The sequence below is a fragment of the Eutrema salsugineum genome, unplaced genomic scaffold, assembly GCF_000478725.1.
Source record: "Eutrema salsugineum unplaced genomic scaffold, Eutsalg1_0 scaffold_13, whole genome shotgun sequence".
NCBI classification, from domain to species: domain Eukaryota; kingdom Viridiplantae; phylum Streptophyta; class Magnoliopsida; order Brassicales; family Brassicaceae; genus Eutrema; species Eutrema salsugineum.
Genome location: NW_006256885.1, coordinates 6080148 through 6098591, shown reverse-complemented (window position 1 = coordinate 6098591; position 18444 = coordinate 6080148). Strand labels below are relative to the sequence as shown.

The window sequence follows — 18444 nt, the reverse complement described above, 5'->3', positions numbered from 1 at the left end:
GCTCTTCTTCATCTTGAGGATTCTGTGTGTACAATGTGATGAGAGAGAAGCACTAAACCGGCGGTAGATCAGAATGTGGAAACCAAATCGAGAATACCAAGATGGACCGGTTTGACTTGTTCCTTGTTTTATTTAATATGGAGTGGAAATCGAAAGAAAATGCTCTTAGAGCATGAACATTGTTGAAACTCAAGTGGGTTTCATAATAATTTTTTTAATATTTTTTATTAAAATGGAAAGAATAATGATGAAACATGTGTCAGGAAAAAGGTGAGGAAGGAAAAAATATTTTTTTTTCTCCATATGGAAGAACCAATCATATGCATCCACATGTTTTAAAAACGTCTCTTATGTGTTTTAATATAAGCGATATCTTCTCTACTTTTACATAAAACACTGATTAAAATAATAATATTTATTTTTAAGAGATGCTGTAAGAGACAGCAATGTTCATGGTATTATGATTCAACTGAAGAAACGCAGCTCATCTTGTTACAAAAAAAAAAAAAAATTACGGATAAAGGACAACTATTCGCTATAATAATCATAATGATATTTTAGAAGGAAGAAAAAACAAAAAAAAATACTCGGTAAGGTCACATCCGTCATTTTTAGTTAAACTATATGATAATGATAATGAGCACCACACATGTGTCAGTTTTTGTGTTAAAGATTAGATTCTATTTGAGATAAGTTTTTGGTGTTAATATATATATACATAATTAGGTCATTCACACTATTGTCTCCTTCTCTCATCTGCGCCACCTTCCCCTCCCCTCCCCTCCCCAGGATCGAGAGGTTCTCACATCTGTGTATAATACCCTTAAACCCAATTATTAGTTATCGTAATTGAGCTTTGTTTCTCAATTAATTCCGTGTTTTGGGGGTAAGAGTATTATACAGAGAGATGGAACCTAATCTGAATGGTTGCCTCTTCAACTCCAACTTTGGAGGGTCAGATCGCAAAACGGGACATGAATCCATGGCTGTTATGAACAATATACATACATATTTTTTTGAGATTTCTTTCAAAAGTGATCACAAGTAAGTAAGATTTTTCTCTGCTATTCCCTTATTTTCGATTGCAAATTGAAAGCTTAAACACACACATAAATTACTCCAATAATACATTTTCAAATCCATCTTTCAAAGTATTTAAATTTGTATTTCTAAAAACATTAATTAATTCATTATGGTGGTAAAGAAAGAAAGAAAATAGATTAGGGTAGCTCATCTTAGGATTGTATTTGGGTTTTGTTAAAATAATAGAACATTTCCAACAAGAATGCTTTAAAAATAAGGGTTTGGAGGATTCCATTGCTCTGAAAACAAATTAAGGAATCATGAAGTTTGAGAAGAAAAAAAAAATCTTTGTGAGTAAATTGTATTGTGGGTTATAACAAATAATAACTCTTTCTACAAGCATTTGTATCTAATCATGAAGATAAGAAGACTATCATTGTAATCGCTTTTTAATTAGACCCAAAAAATTTGGGTTTCTACAGGTCAATAGCGCTCACGAGCTAATGTATTTCGGGTAGAGTTTTTACACGAAAAACCCGAAATGTGAACCAGAAATAAAGATAGAAATCAACCTCGTTTAATCATCCGGTTATTAAATACCAACTGGTACGAGGATTATAATACAAAATTTAGGTTTAAGATGCTTGACGAACTTTGACCTCGTCTTCTCCCTTTACTTCACTCCTCTAAATCCCTAAGATCTCTCTCACTCTTTGATTCATCGAGAAACAACTGTGGGGTTTATTCTTCGTCATTGTCGACGAATTCTCTCTCCAATTCCAAATCCACCATTTCATTCACTTCCTCCCTACGCCTATCCGATGAAGTTGATTGAATCTTCCAATGCTGGAAACTTGGAAGAGTTGCGCGACGCTATAGAGGCGTATCCTCTCTCCGGCCCGAACAGGTCCCTTGATTTGGGACGTGCTCTGTCAATCGCCATGAAGAAACAGCATCTCGATTGCTTTGAGGTAAAATTCTCACAAAATCCTGATTTTCTTCTAATTTACTATAACCCATAACACAACCTTTCTTTTCATTCAGCTTCTCCTGAAGAGTGGAGCGCCTTTCAATCTCTCAACTGCACAGGGAAACCACCTGATGCATTTCGCCAGCCATTCAGAGAAGTATTTGCCTTATCTTGAGCTTCTCCTGGAAAGAGGAGCTTCTATGAATGTTTTGAACAATAAAGATGACACTCCTCTTCACATTGCTTGTCTTGCCTCTAACTTGAAAGCTGCTCAGGTTTTTTTCTTTTCTTTTTGTTTATGTTGTCCTGCCACTTTAGTTCCTATCTGACACTGACACATTAACCTTCATGACAGCTCCTGCTAGAAAGAGGAGCAGACATTGAATCTCAAAATCAGAATCATGGAACGCCTCTTCACTGTGCGTGTCACGTTGGGTGTGCTAACATTGAGGAGGTTAGTATCTTTTTGGTACGCGTGTATTAAGTATTCGTTAAGACAAGATCACTTACGTAATTTTTGATTAAACGTAATCTATTTGGCAGCTTCTTCTTAACCGTGGAGCTAACATTGAATCTCAGAACAATTCAGAACAAAGGCCTTTACATTTGGCCTGCACTCACAGTTCCAAGCTACCATGTGCTGAGGTTTAAAATTGTAACCCTTTATGTGGAATTCATTTTTTTTGTAAACTGACCTGGTTTATTTGAACTCAGATGCTGCTAGACAAAGGTGCGGAAATTGAGTACGAGGACGATGAGGGAATGTCTCCTCTAACAACTGCACTTGACAATAAAAACCTGGAGTGTGTTACAGTAGGTTTACATAATCTGAAACTGATGGAAATTCTCCTCTGGTGGTTGATTGAACGTAATCTATTTCTGTTTTGTTGATCACAGTATCTCCTTGAAAAAGGTGCTGATGCAAATAGGAAAGACGTAAATGGACGCACGCCCCTTCACTGGGCATGTATGATTCGTGAAGAGGAAGGGCTCTTATATGTACAGGTAATAGATGCATGATTTTTTTAAAAAATGGAAGTTTTTTGTGTTTTGTTTGAACTTAATTTGGTAGAGAGAGATTTTTAGGGATGTGACCATTAGTCATGTAAGTGTGTTTAGATGAAGAATTTGTCTTTGTTGTTCAGATTTCTGCTATTAACAAATATGAAGTCTGTGGAAAATTATATCTTTATCTTATTATCTGATTTGAAGTTCCATCGAAATAAGTAAATGTGCAAGCTTGTTTTCCAAATGTTTACACTGCTGCGCATAGTTACAAGAAAAGAAGAACAGAACTGATGTTCCATAGTTCTTGTGTTGAGTTGGTATATCCATTCATTATCAGCTTATGATTAATGTTTAGGTGCAGTCTGTGAAAATGTTTTGTTGACATTAAATAAATGATCTACCTTTTTAAACTGGATTTGGGAATCATATATGTAATGAAACTCTTTATTCAACCTGACACGATGACAACATTGGTGATATAGCATTTGGCGTAAATGCATGTTGCTTTTTTTGACTTTTGTTTTCAATAATGACTAAACAATTGCAACAGCAACTTGTTAAAGCTGGAGCAGATATTAATGCTCGAGATGAGAAGGGAAGGACTCCACTTCACATGCTCTGCCAGATTGGTCCGTTGGAAAGCATTAGTTATCTCATTGAGTCTGGAGCTGATGCAAAGATGGAGGACGAGAAAGGGAAAACGGTGATTCTCACAAATTTTTTTCTTCTTTCACTCTTTCTCTATATCTCTCTTTAACCTCGGTCTGTTTTTTCCTCCAGGTATTGTATCACGCGGTGACTAGTTCGCATACGGATGAAGCAACTCAAATTGGAATTGTTGATCGCTTGATGGAGGCTGGTGCTGATGCAAAATTGCCAACTCATGCTGGACTCAAGGTAAGATAGAAAAAGTATGTATATAATTAATTTGTTGTTTGTGTAAACATCCTAAGTTTTTTTTTTGTTTTTGCAGCGACCACATGAAACTGCTATTTATGCTAGAGTCAAGGATCATTTAGTTCGCAAGGCCTGGCATTCTCCCTGGCAAGCAGATCGATAGAAGACGGTACTAATGACGTCTGAGTTTTGTTTTATGTTGATAATCTTTGGATTTTGTGTCGTTGGATCTATATTTTTCTGTTGTGTTCATCTTGACCAAGCCGTTATGTTCTTTATAGTGATTTTGTATCCCACGTTTACTCTTACACATAGTAAGTAAGCGATGGTCTTTTGAAATGTCAATTAAATGCAAATGTCAACTGATGATATTTGGTTCTTTGTGAACCAGAACTAAACATGTGGAAACCGGATTTTGGTGTAGTATAGCACAAAAGTGGAAGAAGAGCGATTGGTGGTAAATCTGAAAAACTTGCAACTTATTGACTTCATTTATTCTCTTACAGATGATGTTTTAAAAAACTCTCTTACAAATGATGTATGATGTTTTAAAAAACTCTCTTACAAATGATGTTGTTTTAAAAAACGACAATATGGACATGGAAATGTTAGTGAATAATACTTTCATTCATCTTCGTCGTGACGTTAAGTAGTAATGTCTCTCTTATTTGTCAGTTTATGATGTGGTTTTGGATCGAGTTTGATATGGATCGAACTCTCAGAGTCTTTCGTGATTCAAATTCGGTGTTGGTTTGATCAACTTAGCCGGTGTCAAGTTGAGTGGAGTTCACATTTGCGTCAAGTACTAAAATCTGTCTAGACTAAGTAAGTTGTGACGACTCTGAGTCGAGTTATGGGTACCGAATTAACCGAAATGAACCGAATGAACCGAAATGTATTGAAATCAACCGGAACACAGATTTTAACCAAAATCACTGGCAAAAAGTGGTTTTCAGATCTAATCGGCATCAGAACTGAAGTTAGAGTTTTGGTGATTATTTAGCTAACTTGCTTAGCAGTTTATCATCTTCGTTCCCATATCGGAATTGGGTTTTAGTATTCATGTAAAATTTTCAGACTCATAAATCCCAATTTTCAAGTTTTTTTTTCAAAATTAATTTGAATTTTATGTAGTATAAACTGTGTGTCATTTGTATGAAAAGTGGGTGCCGTTTGTAATTACATCAAACTCTGCGTTTTAGATTCCGTGTGCAATGTAAACTGATGTTTTTTCGTTGCCACGAGATCGATAGATTGATTTGCATTTTTTAAAGGTAAGAATCATTTTTGCAAAAAAAATAAAGATGATGGGTTTTTTTTGCATTATTGTTTCGAATCGTCAGCCCTAATTACTGTAGAAAGACAGATATAAAATCTGGGGAAGGGTTAACGAGAAGTCTCTCTGCGTCTCCCTCATCTTGCCCTAGTCTCTTAAGCAAGCTCCTTGGATCTATCTAGTAAGTTTATCTTTCCCAAGTGGGTAGTTTTTTCTTCGATCTCAGCGTAAAATATTGATTGCGAAAACGCTCTATTCGACACAGCCTTTGATCGGAAATCGTAATCCCTAATAATTTTGATTGATAAACCTTTGTTATTCGGTAAAATTGCAGTCTTGTTTTGAGGGTTTGTGATGTGGGTTTTGTATCATTAGAATTGCGTAGGAATATAATTGAAATTTCGGTTGATTTATTGCTCTTATTGTCTGTCTCGATATTATTAATTTCGTGTTGTTTTTTTTGGACTAGTATTTTTGTGCAGAGAGAAAATGGAGGAGGAGAAGAAGAGTTTCAAGAAGATGACGAGTGTGTTTCCTAAGAAAGAGGATTTTGATGAAATTATTCTTGGTGTCGAGCAGTATTATAAGATAAGGCCTGTTGTCCCAAAATTTAAAAGATCTTTCCGTCGCCATTATGCAGAGAAAGTAAGGGACGCAAGGAATCTCATGTTGGATAAGCTCATTCTGTATTCCAACGAGCTTCCTACCGATTACAATGATGAGCTTCTCTATCAACGCTTCCAACCATTTCACTGTATCCTCGCTCGAGACCAACTGCGTCGTGCAGTGCAAGTGATTGGCCAGATGGCCTCTTATTTTATCCGGCTACTGAAGAAGGATGAGTGTGATTCACTGGACCAGTGCAAGCGCCTCAAGGTGACTGCTCTTGGGTGTATGTATACTGTTGCAATGAGGTGCCTTCCTAGCTTGGCTTTTCTCGACAGGATCAGGCAGTACATGGCAAATTTGGAAGATGATGAGAATGCTTCTACTGCTACTGCTACTGCTACTCTGACGATCAAGACAGACCAAGATGTCTTGGCTGAGGAACGCTGCACAGTCCCTAACTACTTTGATGCTCATAAGCTTGATGGCTTTGTTGATCCAGAAACTATGTCTTGGCTTTGGGAGTTGGAAAGTAAACATGGCGCCCTGCTCCAAGATGATGTTCAAGTGATGAGCAGCATGGAAGCATTGGTGATTTAAAAGCCCTTCATTTGCATACATATATCCATCAAGCTGTTCAAGAATCAAATTATCTCCCCAGCTCTTAGATATTTTATTTTTATTATGCTATGCTTGTTTGCGGATCTAATGTTTGGTGTTTCCTTGTGTTTAAAAACCTTGCGAGTGAATGTCTTGGTGCGAATAATTCTGCAATGACTCGTTGCTTATCCGTGTGTGCACATTTATACAAGAAAGTTGCCAACATTCTCTTGTACCTTGATGTTCTTCGTATTTTTTTACTTGAGAGTTTTACACAGGGCCCCTAAATGTTTGCGGATGCATCCTAAGAAGAGCATGTCAAGCTTTTTGGATCAGTCATTATCTCGTCTTTCAAAGTACATCCATCCAACTCCCCCCATTCAGTTCCCATAGGTCCTCTTCAATAATCTTCAATAATACCGCATGTAGTTTTAATGGAGCAACAAGTATTTTGATTCTCTATTGCAAACAGTTCTTCACTTTCATTTTCCGTCAATGCATCATCTAATCCACAGCTCATTTCTTCGATGTTCCTGCAAAAGTAAATAATGAGCCTAGACTACTTGAACAAATTATGCTAAAATGTACGTTTCAATAGTTTAATAGTCTGACACTTGATATGAAAGTATATAAAAAAACACTTTTATAAGTAAAGAGTGCTAAAGAATGACAGTGGTATAATTATTAGCAAAAGTTGCCTCACCAAATTACAAATGTGCTTAAAAATTCATCAAAAACCAAATGAGAAACACAAAAAAGAAGAAGCTTTTGTCTTGTTTTGCTAAAAATATAGAGAACAACTTTCCAATGGGCTCTCTAGGTCCTCCATTGGTCCAGGCCCTCTGTATCATCTTGAATTTAATGAAATAACCAAATATTAAAAAAATGAAGTTTTCGAAGAAATAAGAAGAAGAATGAAAATGATGAGAGTGTTTCCGATTCTTCATCGAAATCCGCTAATAATAGATCCAAATGGGTCTCTCTGATTTCGATTGTGATCTTTGATGGGTCTCAGAAAGTTGGGACAATGGAGAAGGAATTTGATTCAAAGCTTGTTCTTCAAGAGGATTCATCAAATGGTGAAAGTATATCCAGAAGCAAGAGCTTCGCATTTAAGGCTCCGCAGGAGAATTTCACCATCCAGGATTTTGAGCTCGACAAGATCTATGGCGTTGGCTCTTATTCAAAGGTCTTTAATTCGAATACATTTTTTTATTCATGATTTTTTTTGGTGCTTGCTGCTTAAAATCTCGATCCTTGAGTTGATTCATATCTGGGAGCTTTTTGATTGGAATTGGAAAACTTCTTCCATAGCTTCAAGTGGATTTTGCTTATGGATAATCGAATCAGGTTGTTAGGGCAAAGAAGAAGGAAAATGGAGCTGTGTATGCGTTGAAGATCATGGACAAAAAATTTATCACCAAGGAGAATAAAACAGCTTATGTCAAATTGGAGAGGATTGTCCTTGATCAACTCGACCATCCCGGGATTGTCAAACTCTTCTTTACATTTCAAGATTCATTCTCACTATGTACGTACTTTCTATTCGGGTGGCTTTCTTTTATAGACTATAAAATTTTGTTCACTCTGTGTGTTTGAACAGTGTGTCCTGTGATTGTGAGTGATCTTGGTCTTTCTCATTTTGTAGACATGGCGCTTGAATCTTGCGAAGGTGGGGAACTTTTCGACCAAATCACCAGAGTAAGATACTACTATTCAGAGTCTGTGAAACATTGATGCAGTTTCTTAAAATGTAGTTTGCATTATTGTTCTGTTTTGTTTTTTGGTAGAAAGGTCGCCTGTCAGAGGATGAAGCTCGGTTCTACAGTGCGGAAGTTGTGGATGCTCTTGAGTATATACATAATATGGGACTGATACATCGTGATATAAAGGTAGCTTCGTTTTCACATAGCCTCTCTTTCAAGACCGACAAGAACACTGTGCATTATAGCTTAACATTTTCCTTGAATTTTAAACAAGTAGCCGGAGAATCTGTTGCTAACGTCAGATGGACATATTAAGATTGCTGATTTTGGTAGTGTAAAGCCAATGCAAGATAGCCAAATCACAGTACTTCCTAATGCAGCTTCCGGTAATATGAAGTCATGATCCTTTTCTATGTTCTTGAGCTTAAGGTCTTATTGACAATTTGTTTTCAGATTCTGGTTTAAGCTTGTCTGTAAACTGGTGACTTATGCAGATGATAAGGCGTGCACTTTTGTAGGGACAGCTGCATATGTTCCTCCTGAAGTTCTCAACTCCTCTCCAGCAACTTTTGGGTAAGACGTAAGAGTTTTGTGTTAGAACAAACATTTCAGCACTACTTGATGAAATGGAGCTTCTAAATTCTAAAGTAGCCCTTTGGTTCTGTGGATTATTGCAATGCCTCTTACTTAGAACAGTTTTCTTTGGTATATCCTGAACACATAAACAGAAACGATCTCTGGGCACTCGGCTGCACCCTGTACCAAATGCTTTCAGGAACTTCTCCATTCAAGGATGCAAGTGAATGGCTGATTTTCCAAAGAATTATAGCGAGAGATATAAAGTTCCCAAATCATTTCTCAGAAGCAGCAAGAGACCTCATTGACCGATTACTGGTAAGATATGCTCACTTTACCCAGTCTTTGCTCATCAGGAATCACAAGTCTTGAGCTATGGTACTCTCTCAGGATACAGATCCTAGTAGAAGACCAGGAGCTGGATCAGAAGGTTATGCTTCTCTCAAGAGACATCCTTTCTTCAATGGAGTTGATTGGAAAAACCTAAGGTCACAAACTCCTCCAAAACTAGCTCCAGATCCTTCGGTATTTACCTCCTTATATACTCCTAAAAGGCGTGTCAAAATGTTTCCGCATTGTGCTTCTCTTGATCTGTTTTTTTTTTCTTTTGCAGTCTCAGTCAGCATCTCCCGAGAGGGACGGGTCTCCGTGGAACCCAACACATGTTGGAGATGCTTCAGTGATGCAGAACGATGGACACGGTGGCCACTCTTCAACTTCCGAGTCCTCAGGTTCCATAACCAGGCTTGCCTCCATAGACTCTTTTGATTCGAGATGGTAAGACACTACTAGGCTTTACTGTTTTTTTCCGAGAAAAAAAAAATCTCTGTTTTCAAATCCTAAGGGGGCTTTGAAATGTTGGCGTGTTAACAGGCAACAGTTTCTTGAACCGGGAGAATCGGTTCTAATGATATCAGCAGTGAAAAAGCTACAGAAAATCACAAGCAAGAAGGTGCAGCTAATACTCACCAACAAACCGAAACTGATCTACGTTGACCCATCAAAGCTTGTTGTAAAAGGGAACATCATCTGGTCTGACAACTCCAATGACCTCAACGTTCAAGTCTCAAGTCCTTCGCATTTCAAGATTTACACAGTAACTAATGGCTCTCTCACCAGTTTTCATTTCTTTTCGAGGTTTTTTTCATTATTTCCAGGCAATGAAACTTGACTGTTGATTCTTTTTGGCGTTTTCCTTGTTTAATTTGGCAGCCGAAGAAGGTTTTATCGTTTGAAGACGCGAAACAACGAGCTTTGCAGTGGAAAAAGGCAATCGAAAATCTTCAAAATCGTTGAGACTCAGTAGGATGATGATAATTTCATAAAACCCATTTGTTATTTTTTTTTCCTTAATTCAATTGATTACTACGTCTCATTGTATGCAAAAGAGAAAATAGTCTTCTCTGCATTCAAGGACGTTTCTTGAGCCGTAAGTTTGTCTTCTCCTATCCCGGAAGATGATTATTAAGTTTTTGAATCAGTCTTTTCGATTCAGTTTTTCAGATATATAACAAGATAATTTATGACTCTTTCCCTAATAACTTATAAGAGAATTGCCTGATTCAACATGCGCACTCTGCAGAAATTGTATGGAAAAAAGATTAGTTTATAAAAACATTGATAATTGTTTTGAAAAATATTGTTTCGAATTGTCAGCCCTAATTAATGTAGAAAGACAGATAAAAGCTGGGGAAGGGTTAAGAGAGAAGTCTGAATATTCCTCCCTCCCTAGTCTCTTAAGCAAGCTCCTTGGATCTATCTAGTAAGTTTATCTTCCCCAAGTGGGTAGGGTTGTTTACGATCTCAGCGTAAAACATTGATTGCGAAAACGCTCTGTTGGACACAGCCTTCGATCGGAAATCGTAATCCCTAATAATTTTGATTGATAAACTTTTGTTATTCGGTAAAATTGCAGTCTTTCGTTTGTGATGTGGGTTGTATCATTAGAATTGCCAAAGGAATATAAGTGAAATTTCGGTTGATTTTTTTTGTCTCGAATTGTAGTAATTTCGTGTTGTTTTTTTTGGACTAGTATTTTTGTGCAGAGAGAAAATGGAGGAGGAGAAGAAGAGTTTCAAGAAGATGACGAGTGTGTTTCCTAAGAAAGAGGATTTTGATGAAATTATTCTTGGTGTCGAGCAGTATTATAAGATAAGGCCTGTTGTCCCAAAATTTAAAAGATCTTTCCGTCGCCATTATGCAGAGAAAGTAAGGGACGCAAGGAATCTCATGTTGGATAAGCTCATTCTGTATTCCAACGAGCTTCCTACCGATTACAATGATGAGCTTCTCTATCAACGCTTCCAACCATTTCACTGTATCCTCGCTCGAGACCAACTGCGTCGTGCAGTGCAAGTGATTGGCCAGATGGCCTCTTATTTTATCCGGCTACTGAAGAAGGATGAGTGTGATTCACTGGACCAGTGCAAGCGCCTCAAGGTGACTGCTCTTGGGTGTATGTATACTGTTGCAATGAGGTGCCTTCCTAGCTTGGCTTTTCTCGACAGGATCAGGCAGTACATGGCAAATTTGGAAGATGATGAGAATGCTTCTACTGCTACTGCTACTGCTACTCTGACGATCAAGACAGACCAAGATGTCTTGGCTGAGGAACGCTGCACAGTCCCTAACTACTTTGATGCTCATAAGCTTGATGGCTTTGTTGATCCAGAAACTATGTCTTGGCTTTGGGAGTTGGAAAGTAAACATGGCGCCCTGCTCCAAGATGATGTTCAAGTGATGAGCAGCATGGAAGCATTGGTGATTTAAAAGCCCTTCATTTGCATACATATATCCATCAAGCTGTTCAAGATATTTTATTTTTATTATGCTATGTTTGGTGTTTCCTTGTGTTTAAAAACCTTGCGAGTTCCTCACATGCATGCATCAACAACTTAATGAAACTTGCGAGAACACTCGAGAAAGTTTATGAATCTATCGGTTTAAACTTACAAGAGATCTTGTCTGATTCAACATGTGCGGACTCTGCAGAAATTGTACGGAATTTTGTCCATTTCGGGTTCTTTACAGGTTTTTTATTTTTATTTTAAAAAAAAATCGATTAACATAAAACTTTACATCACTTTCAACCTTGTTAATTTACCAAAAAGAATCATAGATCGAGAAATGTATTAGCCTCTATACATTCTCCTGCTTTCAGCTATACACAATGTAAAGAGCAGAGACTCCCTTGTTCCAAAAACTCAGGGTGTCAGTTTATATGGTTATGCTTCCCGCCTTTTCTTCTTTGACTGGTTTTATTGATATAATTCTGATCCTCCATTGCCTTTATTCTGTTAAAAAATCACACAGCTTCCTTGAGATTCCGATTCCTTCATTCAAGACTGGAAATAGCTATCGTGGATGGCAAGCCGATCAAACGCATCAAAGTTTGCTTTTAACCCGACAAACTGACTTCCGAGATGCGCACATCCCGCTTCAGGCCATCTACATACTCCTTCTCTTGTACGCAATGGACACAACGCTTCACAAACTCTTCCCAACGGGTTTCCACATCTGCTTTCTTCAGCCATTAGTGAGATTGATACAGAAACATCTGAGTTGTTCCCGTGTCTGTCTCGCCTCCTAGGGTTATTATCCTCCAAAGAGCATGTTCTTGGGTCGTCTTCGACATCCGATGTGGTGAAGTTAACGTTGCAGCCAAGTGACTGTACTGCTCGGGTTAAAGCTGCGTATTCCTTGGTGGCTCGGTTTGCAGATTCTCTAGCTGACCAACTCATACGCCTTTCTCTTAGCAACTCCGCACTTAATGACTCCATAGCAAAAGATATCTCGTCCACTCTTCTTTCCGCTGCTTCTTTATCCTGTTTCATATCAATTTTGAATGTGAAAACATTGGAACACAATATATCAAAAAGGGATCAGATGAGTTAATTAAGTTACCTTTTGCATTTCGGAGTATTTCACTCTCATGGCTCTACATTGGACTTCGATATCCGCAGATTTAGCTTCCTCGGGACAGGCCCACCGGAGATGGAACTGGGGCCAAAGGGTAGGGGCTAGAGATGCTGCTGGAGGTAATAATGGCCCGTCGTATTTTAACGGATCATAGAACGGGTTACAATGGGCATGAGAAGTTGCAGCAAATGAACGCAGATCAGTCAAGTACGCCCATAGGCACCCACATGCTTCAGCAATCCCACATTGCTGCCTCTCTTTCTCACTGAAATTTACATCAGCTCACATATCGGTCAAACTTAATACAAATTGGTTTCACAATCACTTCTGTATGGAGCTTCAAAAGAAAGATTTACCTGTTGCATAAGAAGTTCCCGAAACGACATGAAAGCAAGCAATCCATGAAATCTACAAGGAAAGTCTGTAATACCAGATTTAAGGCCAGTGAGTACTATTATCACTGAACGAAGTTGAACATGAATTGTCTGTAAAAAGTGTTAGCCTTCATGCCTACCGGAGAAAACTCAAAAGCACAAGGATACATCCGCATTAGCTGTGAAACGCTATCAACCCACTACAAACACACAGTTGTGAAACATAGTATTAACTGTTTGTGTGCCAACCCATCGAAATAGATCTAAACAGACAAGGATTACTATAGTTCCAAGTAATAGTTGCTCGCTCACCTGTGTAAATATAGGTGAATAATTGTTTTGCGCATGGGAAGAGCTTGAAGATTGTGAGGCTGCTGATCCTGAAGACTGACGCACTGGAGATGAAGGGAAACTTCCAGCAGAAGAAGACTGCCTTGGTAAGTCAAAATTACCAGGTCCTGATATGTTAGGCATTCCTACACGATCCGAAAATGGGTGACCAAAAGCAAGCCAATCTTTTTCGACAAGAGCCTGATGTGACGTCAATGGAAAAGATTACATAAGACAAGGGTGTAGCAAACAAGAACCGCATAAAGAATGTTGATACACAATTAGTTGGAAAGAACATATGAATGATATGGTAACATCTTCGTTGGGTGTACAGCAAAACATGAATGGATACTACGAATAGTATTCCGTATGGTACTCCCAGCCTACAGATGTAACCTTTAACAAACACGTCTAGTAACCAATTTCACAGAGCTAAAACATAAATTATGAGAAACTAAAGTAAGCCTCAACTAAAATCTGAACTAGATAAAGGCTTTAGTAAAATTAGTCACATACAAAAACAGACCCAGAAACACCAAAATAAGCTCAAGGAATACCTGAAACCCAGCAAATGTCCTGTAGTATGGATCAAGCATTAAGCAAGCAAGAGAAACCAGCTGAGTAGTTCTGTCCCATCCATCACTGCGCAATGACACAGACTATGAAGAGTCATAAAATAACAAAAAAAAAAAATACTGACATCGATAACCAGTCTTTTCTTCATCCTGATAAGAAATTGAAGCTTCCACTTAAAACAGATGCATCTTCATTTTATCAAAGAGATAGAAACTGGTGAGTAAACAGTTGGGTGGTGATGTAGTTTCAAGATAGCTAACCTGCAGTGCACAAGAACCGATGCCGACTCCATTGCAACACGTGCAGCAATCCATGCTGCACCAGCTAAGACGTTCTGGATGTGTATCAACCAACCACTGTCTCCAAGTAAAGACACGGAAGCAGACATACTACTAAGATTACCTCCTCCCCAAGTCCAACCACCGTGTCTCTACAGATTCCACGAATACAAATATCTTAATGATTAGCAACATAAGTAAAGATGCAAAGTAAAATACATAATATTGTATCCTCTAAGGAACTCTGCCAAAACAATTAATACATTATAACACAATGTGCTTCTGAATGAAGTTCTCATCAGCTTATAAAACTTTAAAGAACTCATCAACTTTTATTGAACAAAGGACACCCACTTCATTGCTGAAACTATCTTAAGGCCACATGCTAGTGAGCGTAAGACACATTATTAAAGAAAATTTTGATATCTATACCAACTGTAATAACAAAAGGTTCCTGGATATTCAGTACTCACCAAGAACGATGATCTCCCATCAGATGATGTTGTACCGTGCATATCTAAATAATCTCTAAGTCGGGAAAAGCTCTCCCTCATTGCATGTATGTTGTCTATGCCAAAGAAAACAATCTGAAGAAAGAAACACCGTCTCTTAAATCAAGCAATTCCAAAAGATCAAGTCTTTGAGCATCAAACCACGAATATCATTTACTGACTTCAGACTGAAAATAATTTGAAGATGATTCTGAGCCGCCTCCCATTGCTCCATTTGCTAATGCATTTTTCCTAGGTCTCGCATCTGCAATATAAAGCTTCCTACACAGTAAAAAAAATAATCGATGAGATAAGTGCATCTTTTTCAATATCAACCATATGGAATGAGATCCGCACATCCTTGTGAATGGAAAGCCATGTCAACCATATTGGATATTCAACAACAAACAAAGCTATTTTCATTGCAACCAAAGAGACCTTTCGATACATTCAAAAGATAATATCCCGTCCAGCAAGACCAACTATATTGTATTTCCATTGTGAGATGTATTCATGATTCATAATTTTCACTCTCTATAACGACACATAAAATACAAACAGGTAAGAGTTAACCAGATCAAGGAACGTCAGAAGCTCACCTTCGTTCTCCCGTACCAGCTTGCTGAGTGCAGAATGCAGCAACAAGTTTTTCATCAAAATTACTGTCAAGATAAGTGACTCAAATCAAACTTCAAAAGCTTTGAAATCCATAATTAAAGCTAAAGTATTCACCAAATGGATCCTCATGAATTTGGAAGTTTAATATACCTCCTCATATTCATCATGAGACCCACTAAAGGTTGTGATGAGCGTGCAATTACAGCTCCACTGCCTGCAATCGCGACCAAAAGGTGCATGTCAGTGTGAATGCAATACCACCCAAATTAAAACGGAAGCAACCAGAAAATCTGCATTTTTACCTGGCTGACACCACGTGATCACAGGTAAGCGACATTTTGCCCGGAAAGAAGACGCCTGGAGCAGCTCTTCATCACTATCAGCAACAATTAAACTCATTATAAAGATGGTCTAGTTCCGACACGGAAAAGAGAGACATGCCAAATCAGGGAAGAGAATTTTTTGGTAAGCTCGTAAAAGATAACAATGTCCTACCTTATAGATTTTGGAACCATAAAAGCAAATGGATAACTCTGGCACAAGTTATAATTAGAGTTCAGGTCACTTATCCGCCACAGCTCATTCGAAAATGTGAATGATCCATCTTCAATCATATCCATTGATGCTCGTAATGAACTTTTTCCGAGAAGACGGAAATATTCATTAAGCAATCTTTCTTTAGGGTTTGCGTTACCAAATTTAGAAGGTCCGCATGCAAAAGTATAAAGATCCCATACTCTCTCCGGCTTGCTACACCTCAGTAATGCATCAAACACAGTACGCCTCTGCAAGAATATAATCAAAAGGTCATACAGATTTCAAGGAGAAATGAACATTGGCAGCTTAAGAAGAGGTGAGAGTTTTACCTGCTTGGTTTTAGGACGAAAGCCATAAACAATTATCCTCATGTCTTTGCCTGCAAAATGTCACAGCATATAATGTCAGTATCATTGTGAAATGTCTATCGTCCAAGATAATACTGAGACGTCAGGAATCAAGGAAAAAAAGAGAAACACAATAAAAACTTCCTACTGAATTTTGAGATAGGAAGCAAAGAAACAGGCAGACAAAGTTTACTCAAAAGTCAGCTCTAGTATATAATTAAAACTGGAAACATACCAGTAACCTGTAAAAGACGTCTTTGTGGGTTTTTGTCGGCCAGACGATTGCTTGATTGAACTTTCAGGACCTGTGTATGTCACCCACAAATCAAAAAGTAAATTCAAACAATAGCATAAAACCTAAGAGCCGAACTTAATTAGTATTAATGACATAGCTCTGTCTCAACGGATCTAGCAACTGACCATTTTGTTAAACTTCTCGATAGTTGCCAATGGGATTGTTCCAAGTGGAATGACCTTTCTGGTGCCTTCACTCTTCACAAAATAAAAACAAAAAAGAATACATCGATCACAAGTGCTTGAGAAATTAAAAGTTCCAATCCAGGGATAGAGTACATAAGTAAGTTGAAGAAGAGCATTCTTCATTTCAAAACTATCACATTGGCCAACAAATTATATCAAAGGGCATAAGATAAGCAAATCGACACACAAAAGAAACAGAGGAAAGACAGTATCATACCAAAAACAGAATACGGAAATTTGTCACCAAAAGGGTTCCTGCTTCATCGGTGTTGATAAGGACAACTCCATAACCCTGTAAAACAAGGTCAAATCAGATGAAAGATACAAGAACAAACTTCAACAAGAAACTCTCCATACTCGATGATCATGGACAAATGCCATAACCAATAACTGGATTTCCCGTCATTTTACAAAGAACATGAGTGAAGCAATATCGCATACCAAGTCTCAATTTCAACTCCCGGAGATGGTAACAATTGCTACAGGGAAAAAAATACTTTGACCAACTCCAAAAAACATACCTCTACGACGATCCTCTCCGATTCCAACAAGCAACTCAAATTCGAGAATGATGCTGACCCTGAAACTGGCTGCGACTAATCGAAAACAAAAAATCAACCATAAGAAATTGAGCAATTAATCCAACAATACCCAGAATATGAACTTTTTGAATCCCCAATAAAAAAATAAAAACGTAATTCACGTGCTTTCAGTTAAATTGTGGCTAAAATGGGGAAAGCGTGAGAAACCCTAGAATCGGGGAGAATTGAAAGAGCAATTACATCGAGTTTGGTCCATTCAAGCGTGTCCCAACTACCGGTACCTTCCATCTTCTCTGATTCGGAATAATCACGCAGAGACCTTGCTCGCCCAGACGGTGGTCTCGGCGGCGTCATGAGAGAGAACGATGAATAGAGAGAAAGACGGTGACGGAGCTTCACCTGCCGATCAACGGGGGGCAATAACGACGGGTTTGTCACGCTGGCTTCTCGCCACAACAACAATACGACACAGTTTTGGTACGGCGTTGTCGTTTTTTTTTTCCTTTTCCTTTTGTACTTTTTAGTTCCCAAATGGATAAAAGAAAAACACAAATCTAATATTTATTTTGTTAGTGTTGTTGTTATATCTATTTCTATTAAAAAAAAAAAGGAAAAGTCCAAGGCAATTAACTTGAGGTCAATTCACAATATCAGTGTAATGAATATGGTTTTATTATTTTAAGTTTAAACTATAAATCATCTTTTTTTTGTCAACAAATTATATTCATCTTAACGAAATATTTTGTATATAAATTTAACTAAACAACGAATCAGCAAGAAAAAAATCATATAAATCTGGACACGGTCGAACTTATCTTTAGTTGTCACCGTCTTAACAACAAACTACGTAACTATCCACAGGTGTTTATCAACAATTTGAATTGTATAAAATTTAATATAAAAAAAATCTTAGAATTATAGCCATCTCACTTGGATAAACCAAGTTGGATTAAAAGACCAAAACCAACATTCTGTCGGTTTTATTTTTATTCCGCTATTGTTCTTCCCCTAATTTTATCTTATCAAGCCTATATAAATCACCACAACACCTGAATACCTGAATACCTGAAAAGGAGAAAGACCAGATTACAATAAGAAACATGAATACGTTTTTTTGACGAGGCAAATCTCAATTATCAATTATCGTCTTATTTTTTTGTTGTCAATTATCGGTGATGCATAATTATACTTTATACCGGAAAAATATGAACTTCGTGTCTTAGTTTTTAGAATAAGAAAAAAATTATATTGTATACCAAAAAAAAAATATTAAGGCATGCAGAATCTGATT

The 18444-nt window shown here is 37.6% G+C and overlaps 5 protein-coding genes across 11 annotated transcripts; 4 read left to right on the top strand and 1 right to left on the bottom strand.

Moving 5' to 3' along the window:
• Positions 1-760: 760 nt before the first annotated feature.
• Positions 761-4291, top strand: LOC18023415 (ankyrin-1). 3 transcript variants are annotated; one of them, XM_024159605.1, is made up of 10 exons: positions 761-1044; positions 1750-1994; positions 2068-2268; positions 2349-2447; positions 2537-2638; positions 2708-2806; positions 2891-2998; positions 3552-3704; positions 3782-3898; positions 3975-4291. In XM_024159605.1, the coding sequence occupies exons 2-10, from the start codon at positions 1845-1847 to the stop codon at positions 4059-4061; spliced, it is 1116 nt and encodes a 371-aa protein (XP_024015373.1). In that variant the 5' UTR covers positions 761-1044; positions 1750-1844; the 3' UTR covers positions 4062-4291. The 3 variants fall into 3 exon arrangements, 2 of the variants coding, with proteins under 2 accessions (XP_024015373.1, XP_006407553.2); XR_002900791.1 differs by having other exon boundaries at positions 761-1994; positions 3565-3704; XM_006407490.2 differs by having other exon boundaries at positions 761-1994.
• Positions 4292-5166: 875 nt separating this feature from the next.
• LOC18023780 (nucleolar GTP-binding protein 1) lies at positions 5167-6605 on the top strand. Of its 4 annotated transcripts, none has more exons than XM_024159639.1 (3): positions 5197-5355; positions 5644-5700; positions 5815-6605. In XM_024159639.1, exons 2-3 carry the CDS (start codon positions 5664-5666, stop codon positions 6378-6380), a joined length of 603 nt encoding a protein of 200 aa, XP_024015407.1. In that variant the 5' UTR covers positions 5197-5355; positions 5644-5663; the 3' UTR covers positions 6381-6605. The 4 variants fall into 4 exon arrangements, with proteins under 4 accessions (XP_006407549.1, XP_024015407.1, XP_006407550.1 ...); XM_024159640.1 differs by having other exon boundaries at positions 5259-5355; positions 5657-5700; XM_006407486.2 differs by having other exon boundaries at positions 5167-5355; positions 5644-6605.
• A 690-nt stretch (positions 6606-7295) lies between these two features.
• Positions 7296-10188, top strand: LOC18023779 (3-phosphoinositide-dependent protein kinase 2). The gene is made up of 11 exons (XM_006407485.2): positions 7296-7569; positions 7731-7911; positions 8029-8081; positions 8171-8272; positions 8364-8472; positions 8581-8659; positions 8815-8980; positions 9053-9187; positions 9276-9439; positions 9536-9758; positions 9875-10188. Exons 1-11 carry the CDS (start codon positions 7408-7410, stop codon positions 9956-9958), a joined length of 1458 nt encoding a protein of 485 aa, XP_006407548.1. The 5' UTR covers positions 7296-7407; the 3' UTR covers positions 9959-10188.
• A 170-nt stretch (positions 10189-10358) lies between these two features.
• Positions 10359-11469, top strand: LOC18023778 (nucleolar GTP-binding protein 1). Its single transcript, XM_006407483.2, has 2 exons — positions 10359-10424; positions 10695-11469. Exon 2 carries the CDS (start codon positions 10715-10717, stop codon positions 11429-11431), a length of 717 nt encoding a protein of 238 aa, XP_006407546.1. The 5' UTR covers positions 10359-10424; positions 10695-10714; the 3' UTR covers positions 11432-11469.
• Positions 11470-11667: 198 nt separating this feature from the next.
• Positions 11668-17655, bottom strand: LOC18023777 (phosphatidylinositol-3-phosphatase myotubularin-1). 2 transcript variants are annotated; one of them, XM_006407482.2, is made up of 19 exons: positions 17394-17655; positions 17133-17207; positions 16829-16903; positions 16552-16623; positions 16367-16436; positions 16114-16163; positions 15743-16032; positions 15550-15623; positions 15398-15461; positions 15229-15291; positions 14812-14911; positions 14612-14725; positions 14121-14290; positions 13842-13926; positions 13267-13485; positions 13095-13154; positions 12937-13001; positions 12566-12845; positions 11668-12486 (listed from the first exon to the last, which is right to left on the bottom strand). In XM_006407482.2, exons 1-19 carry the CDS (start codon positions 17505-17507, stop codon positions 12001-12003), a joined length of 2526 nt encoding a protein of 841 aa, XP_006407545.1. In that variant the 5' UTR covers positions 17508-17655; the 3' UTR covers positions 11668-12000. The 2 variants fall into 2 exon arrangements, with proteins under 2 accessions (XP_006407545.1, XP_024015338.1); XM_024159570.1 differs by having other exon boundaries at positions 17133-17201.
• Positions 17656-18444: the final 789 nt, after the last annotated feature.

Excerpts from the sequence above, each read along its gene's own strand:
- LOC18023415 (XM_024159605.1), top strand. The coding sequence starts at position 1,845 with ATGAAGTTGATTGAATCTTCCAATGCTGGAAACTTGGAAGAGTTGCGC. Across the intron at positions 1,995-2,067 it reads AGCATCTCGATTGCTTTGAG|CTTCTCCTGAAGAGTGGAGC; the intron begins GTAAAATTCTCA and ends CTTTTCATTCAG. Across the intron at positions 3,705-3,781 it reads AGGACGAGAAAGGGAAAACG|GTATTGTATCACGCGGTGAC; the intron begins GTGATTCTCACA and ends TTTTTCCTCCAG.
- LOC18023780 (XM_006407486.2), top strand. The coding sequence starts at position 5,664 with ATGGAGGAGGAGAAGAAGAGTTTCAAGAAGATGACGAGTGTGTTTCCT.
- LOC18023779 (XM_006407485.2), top strand. The coding sequence starts at position 7,408 with ATGGAGAAGGAATTTGATTCAAAGCTTGTTCTTCAAGAGGATTCATCA. Across the intron at positions 7,912-8,028 it reads TCAAGATTCATTCTCACTAT|ACATGGCGCTTGAATCTTGC; the intron begins GTACGTACTTTC and ends CTCATTTTGTAG. Across the intron at positions 8,473-8,580 it reads ACTTCCTAATGCAGCTTCCG|ATGATAAGGCGTGCACTTTT; the intron begins GTAATATGAAGT and ends TGACTTATGCAG.
- LOC18023778 (XM_006407483.2), top strand. The coding sequence starts at position 10,715 with ATGGAGGAGGAGAAGAAGAGTTTCAAGAAGATGACGAGTGTGTTTCCT.
- LOC18023777 (XM_006407482.2), bottom strand. The coding sequence starts at position 17,507 with ATGACGCCGCCGAGACCACCGTCTGGGCGAGCAAGGTCTCTGCGTGAT. Across the intron at positions 14,726-14,811 it reads CAAATTATTTTCAGTCTGAA|ATTGTTTTCTTTGGCATAGA; the intron begins GTCAGTAAATGA and ends TTCTTTCTTCAG. Across the intron at positions 14,291-14,611 it reads ATGGGAGATCATCGTTCTTG|AGACACGGTGGTTGGACTTG; the intron begins GTGAGTACTGAA and ends TGGAATCTGTAG.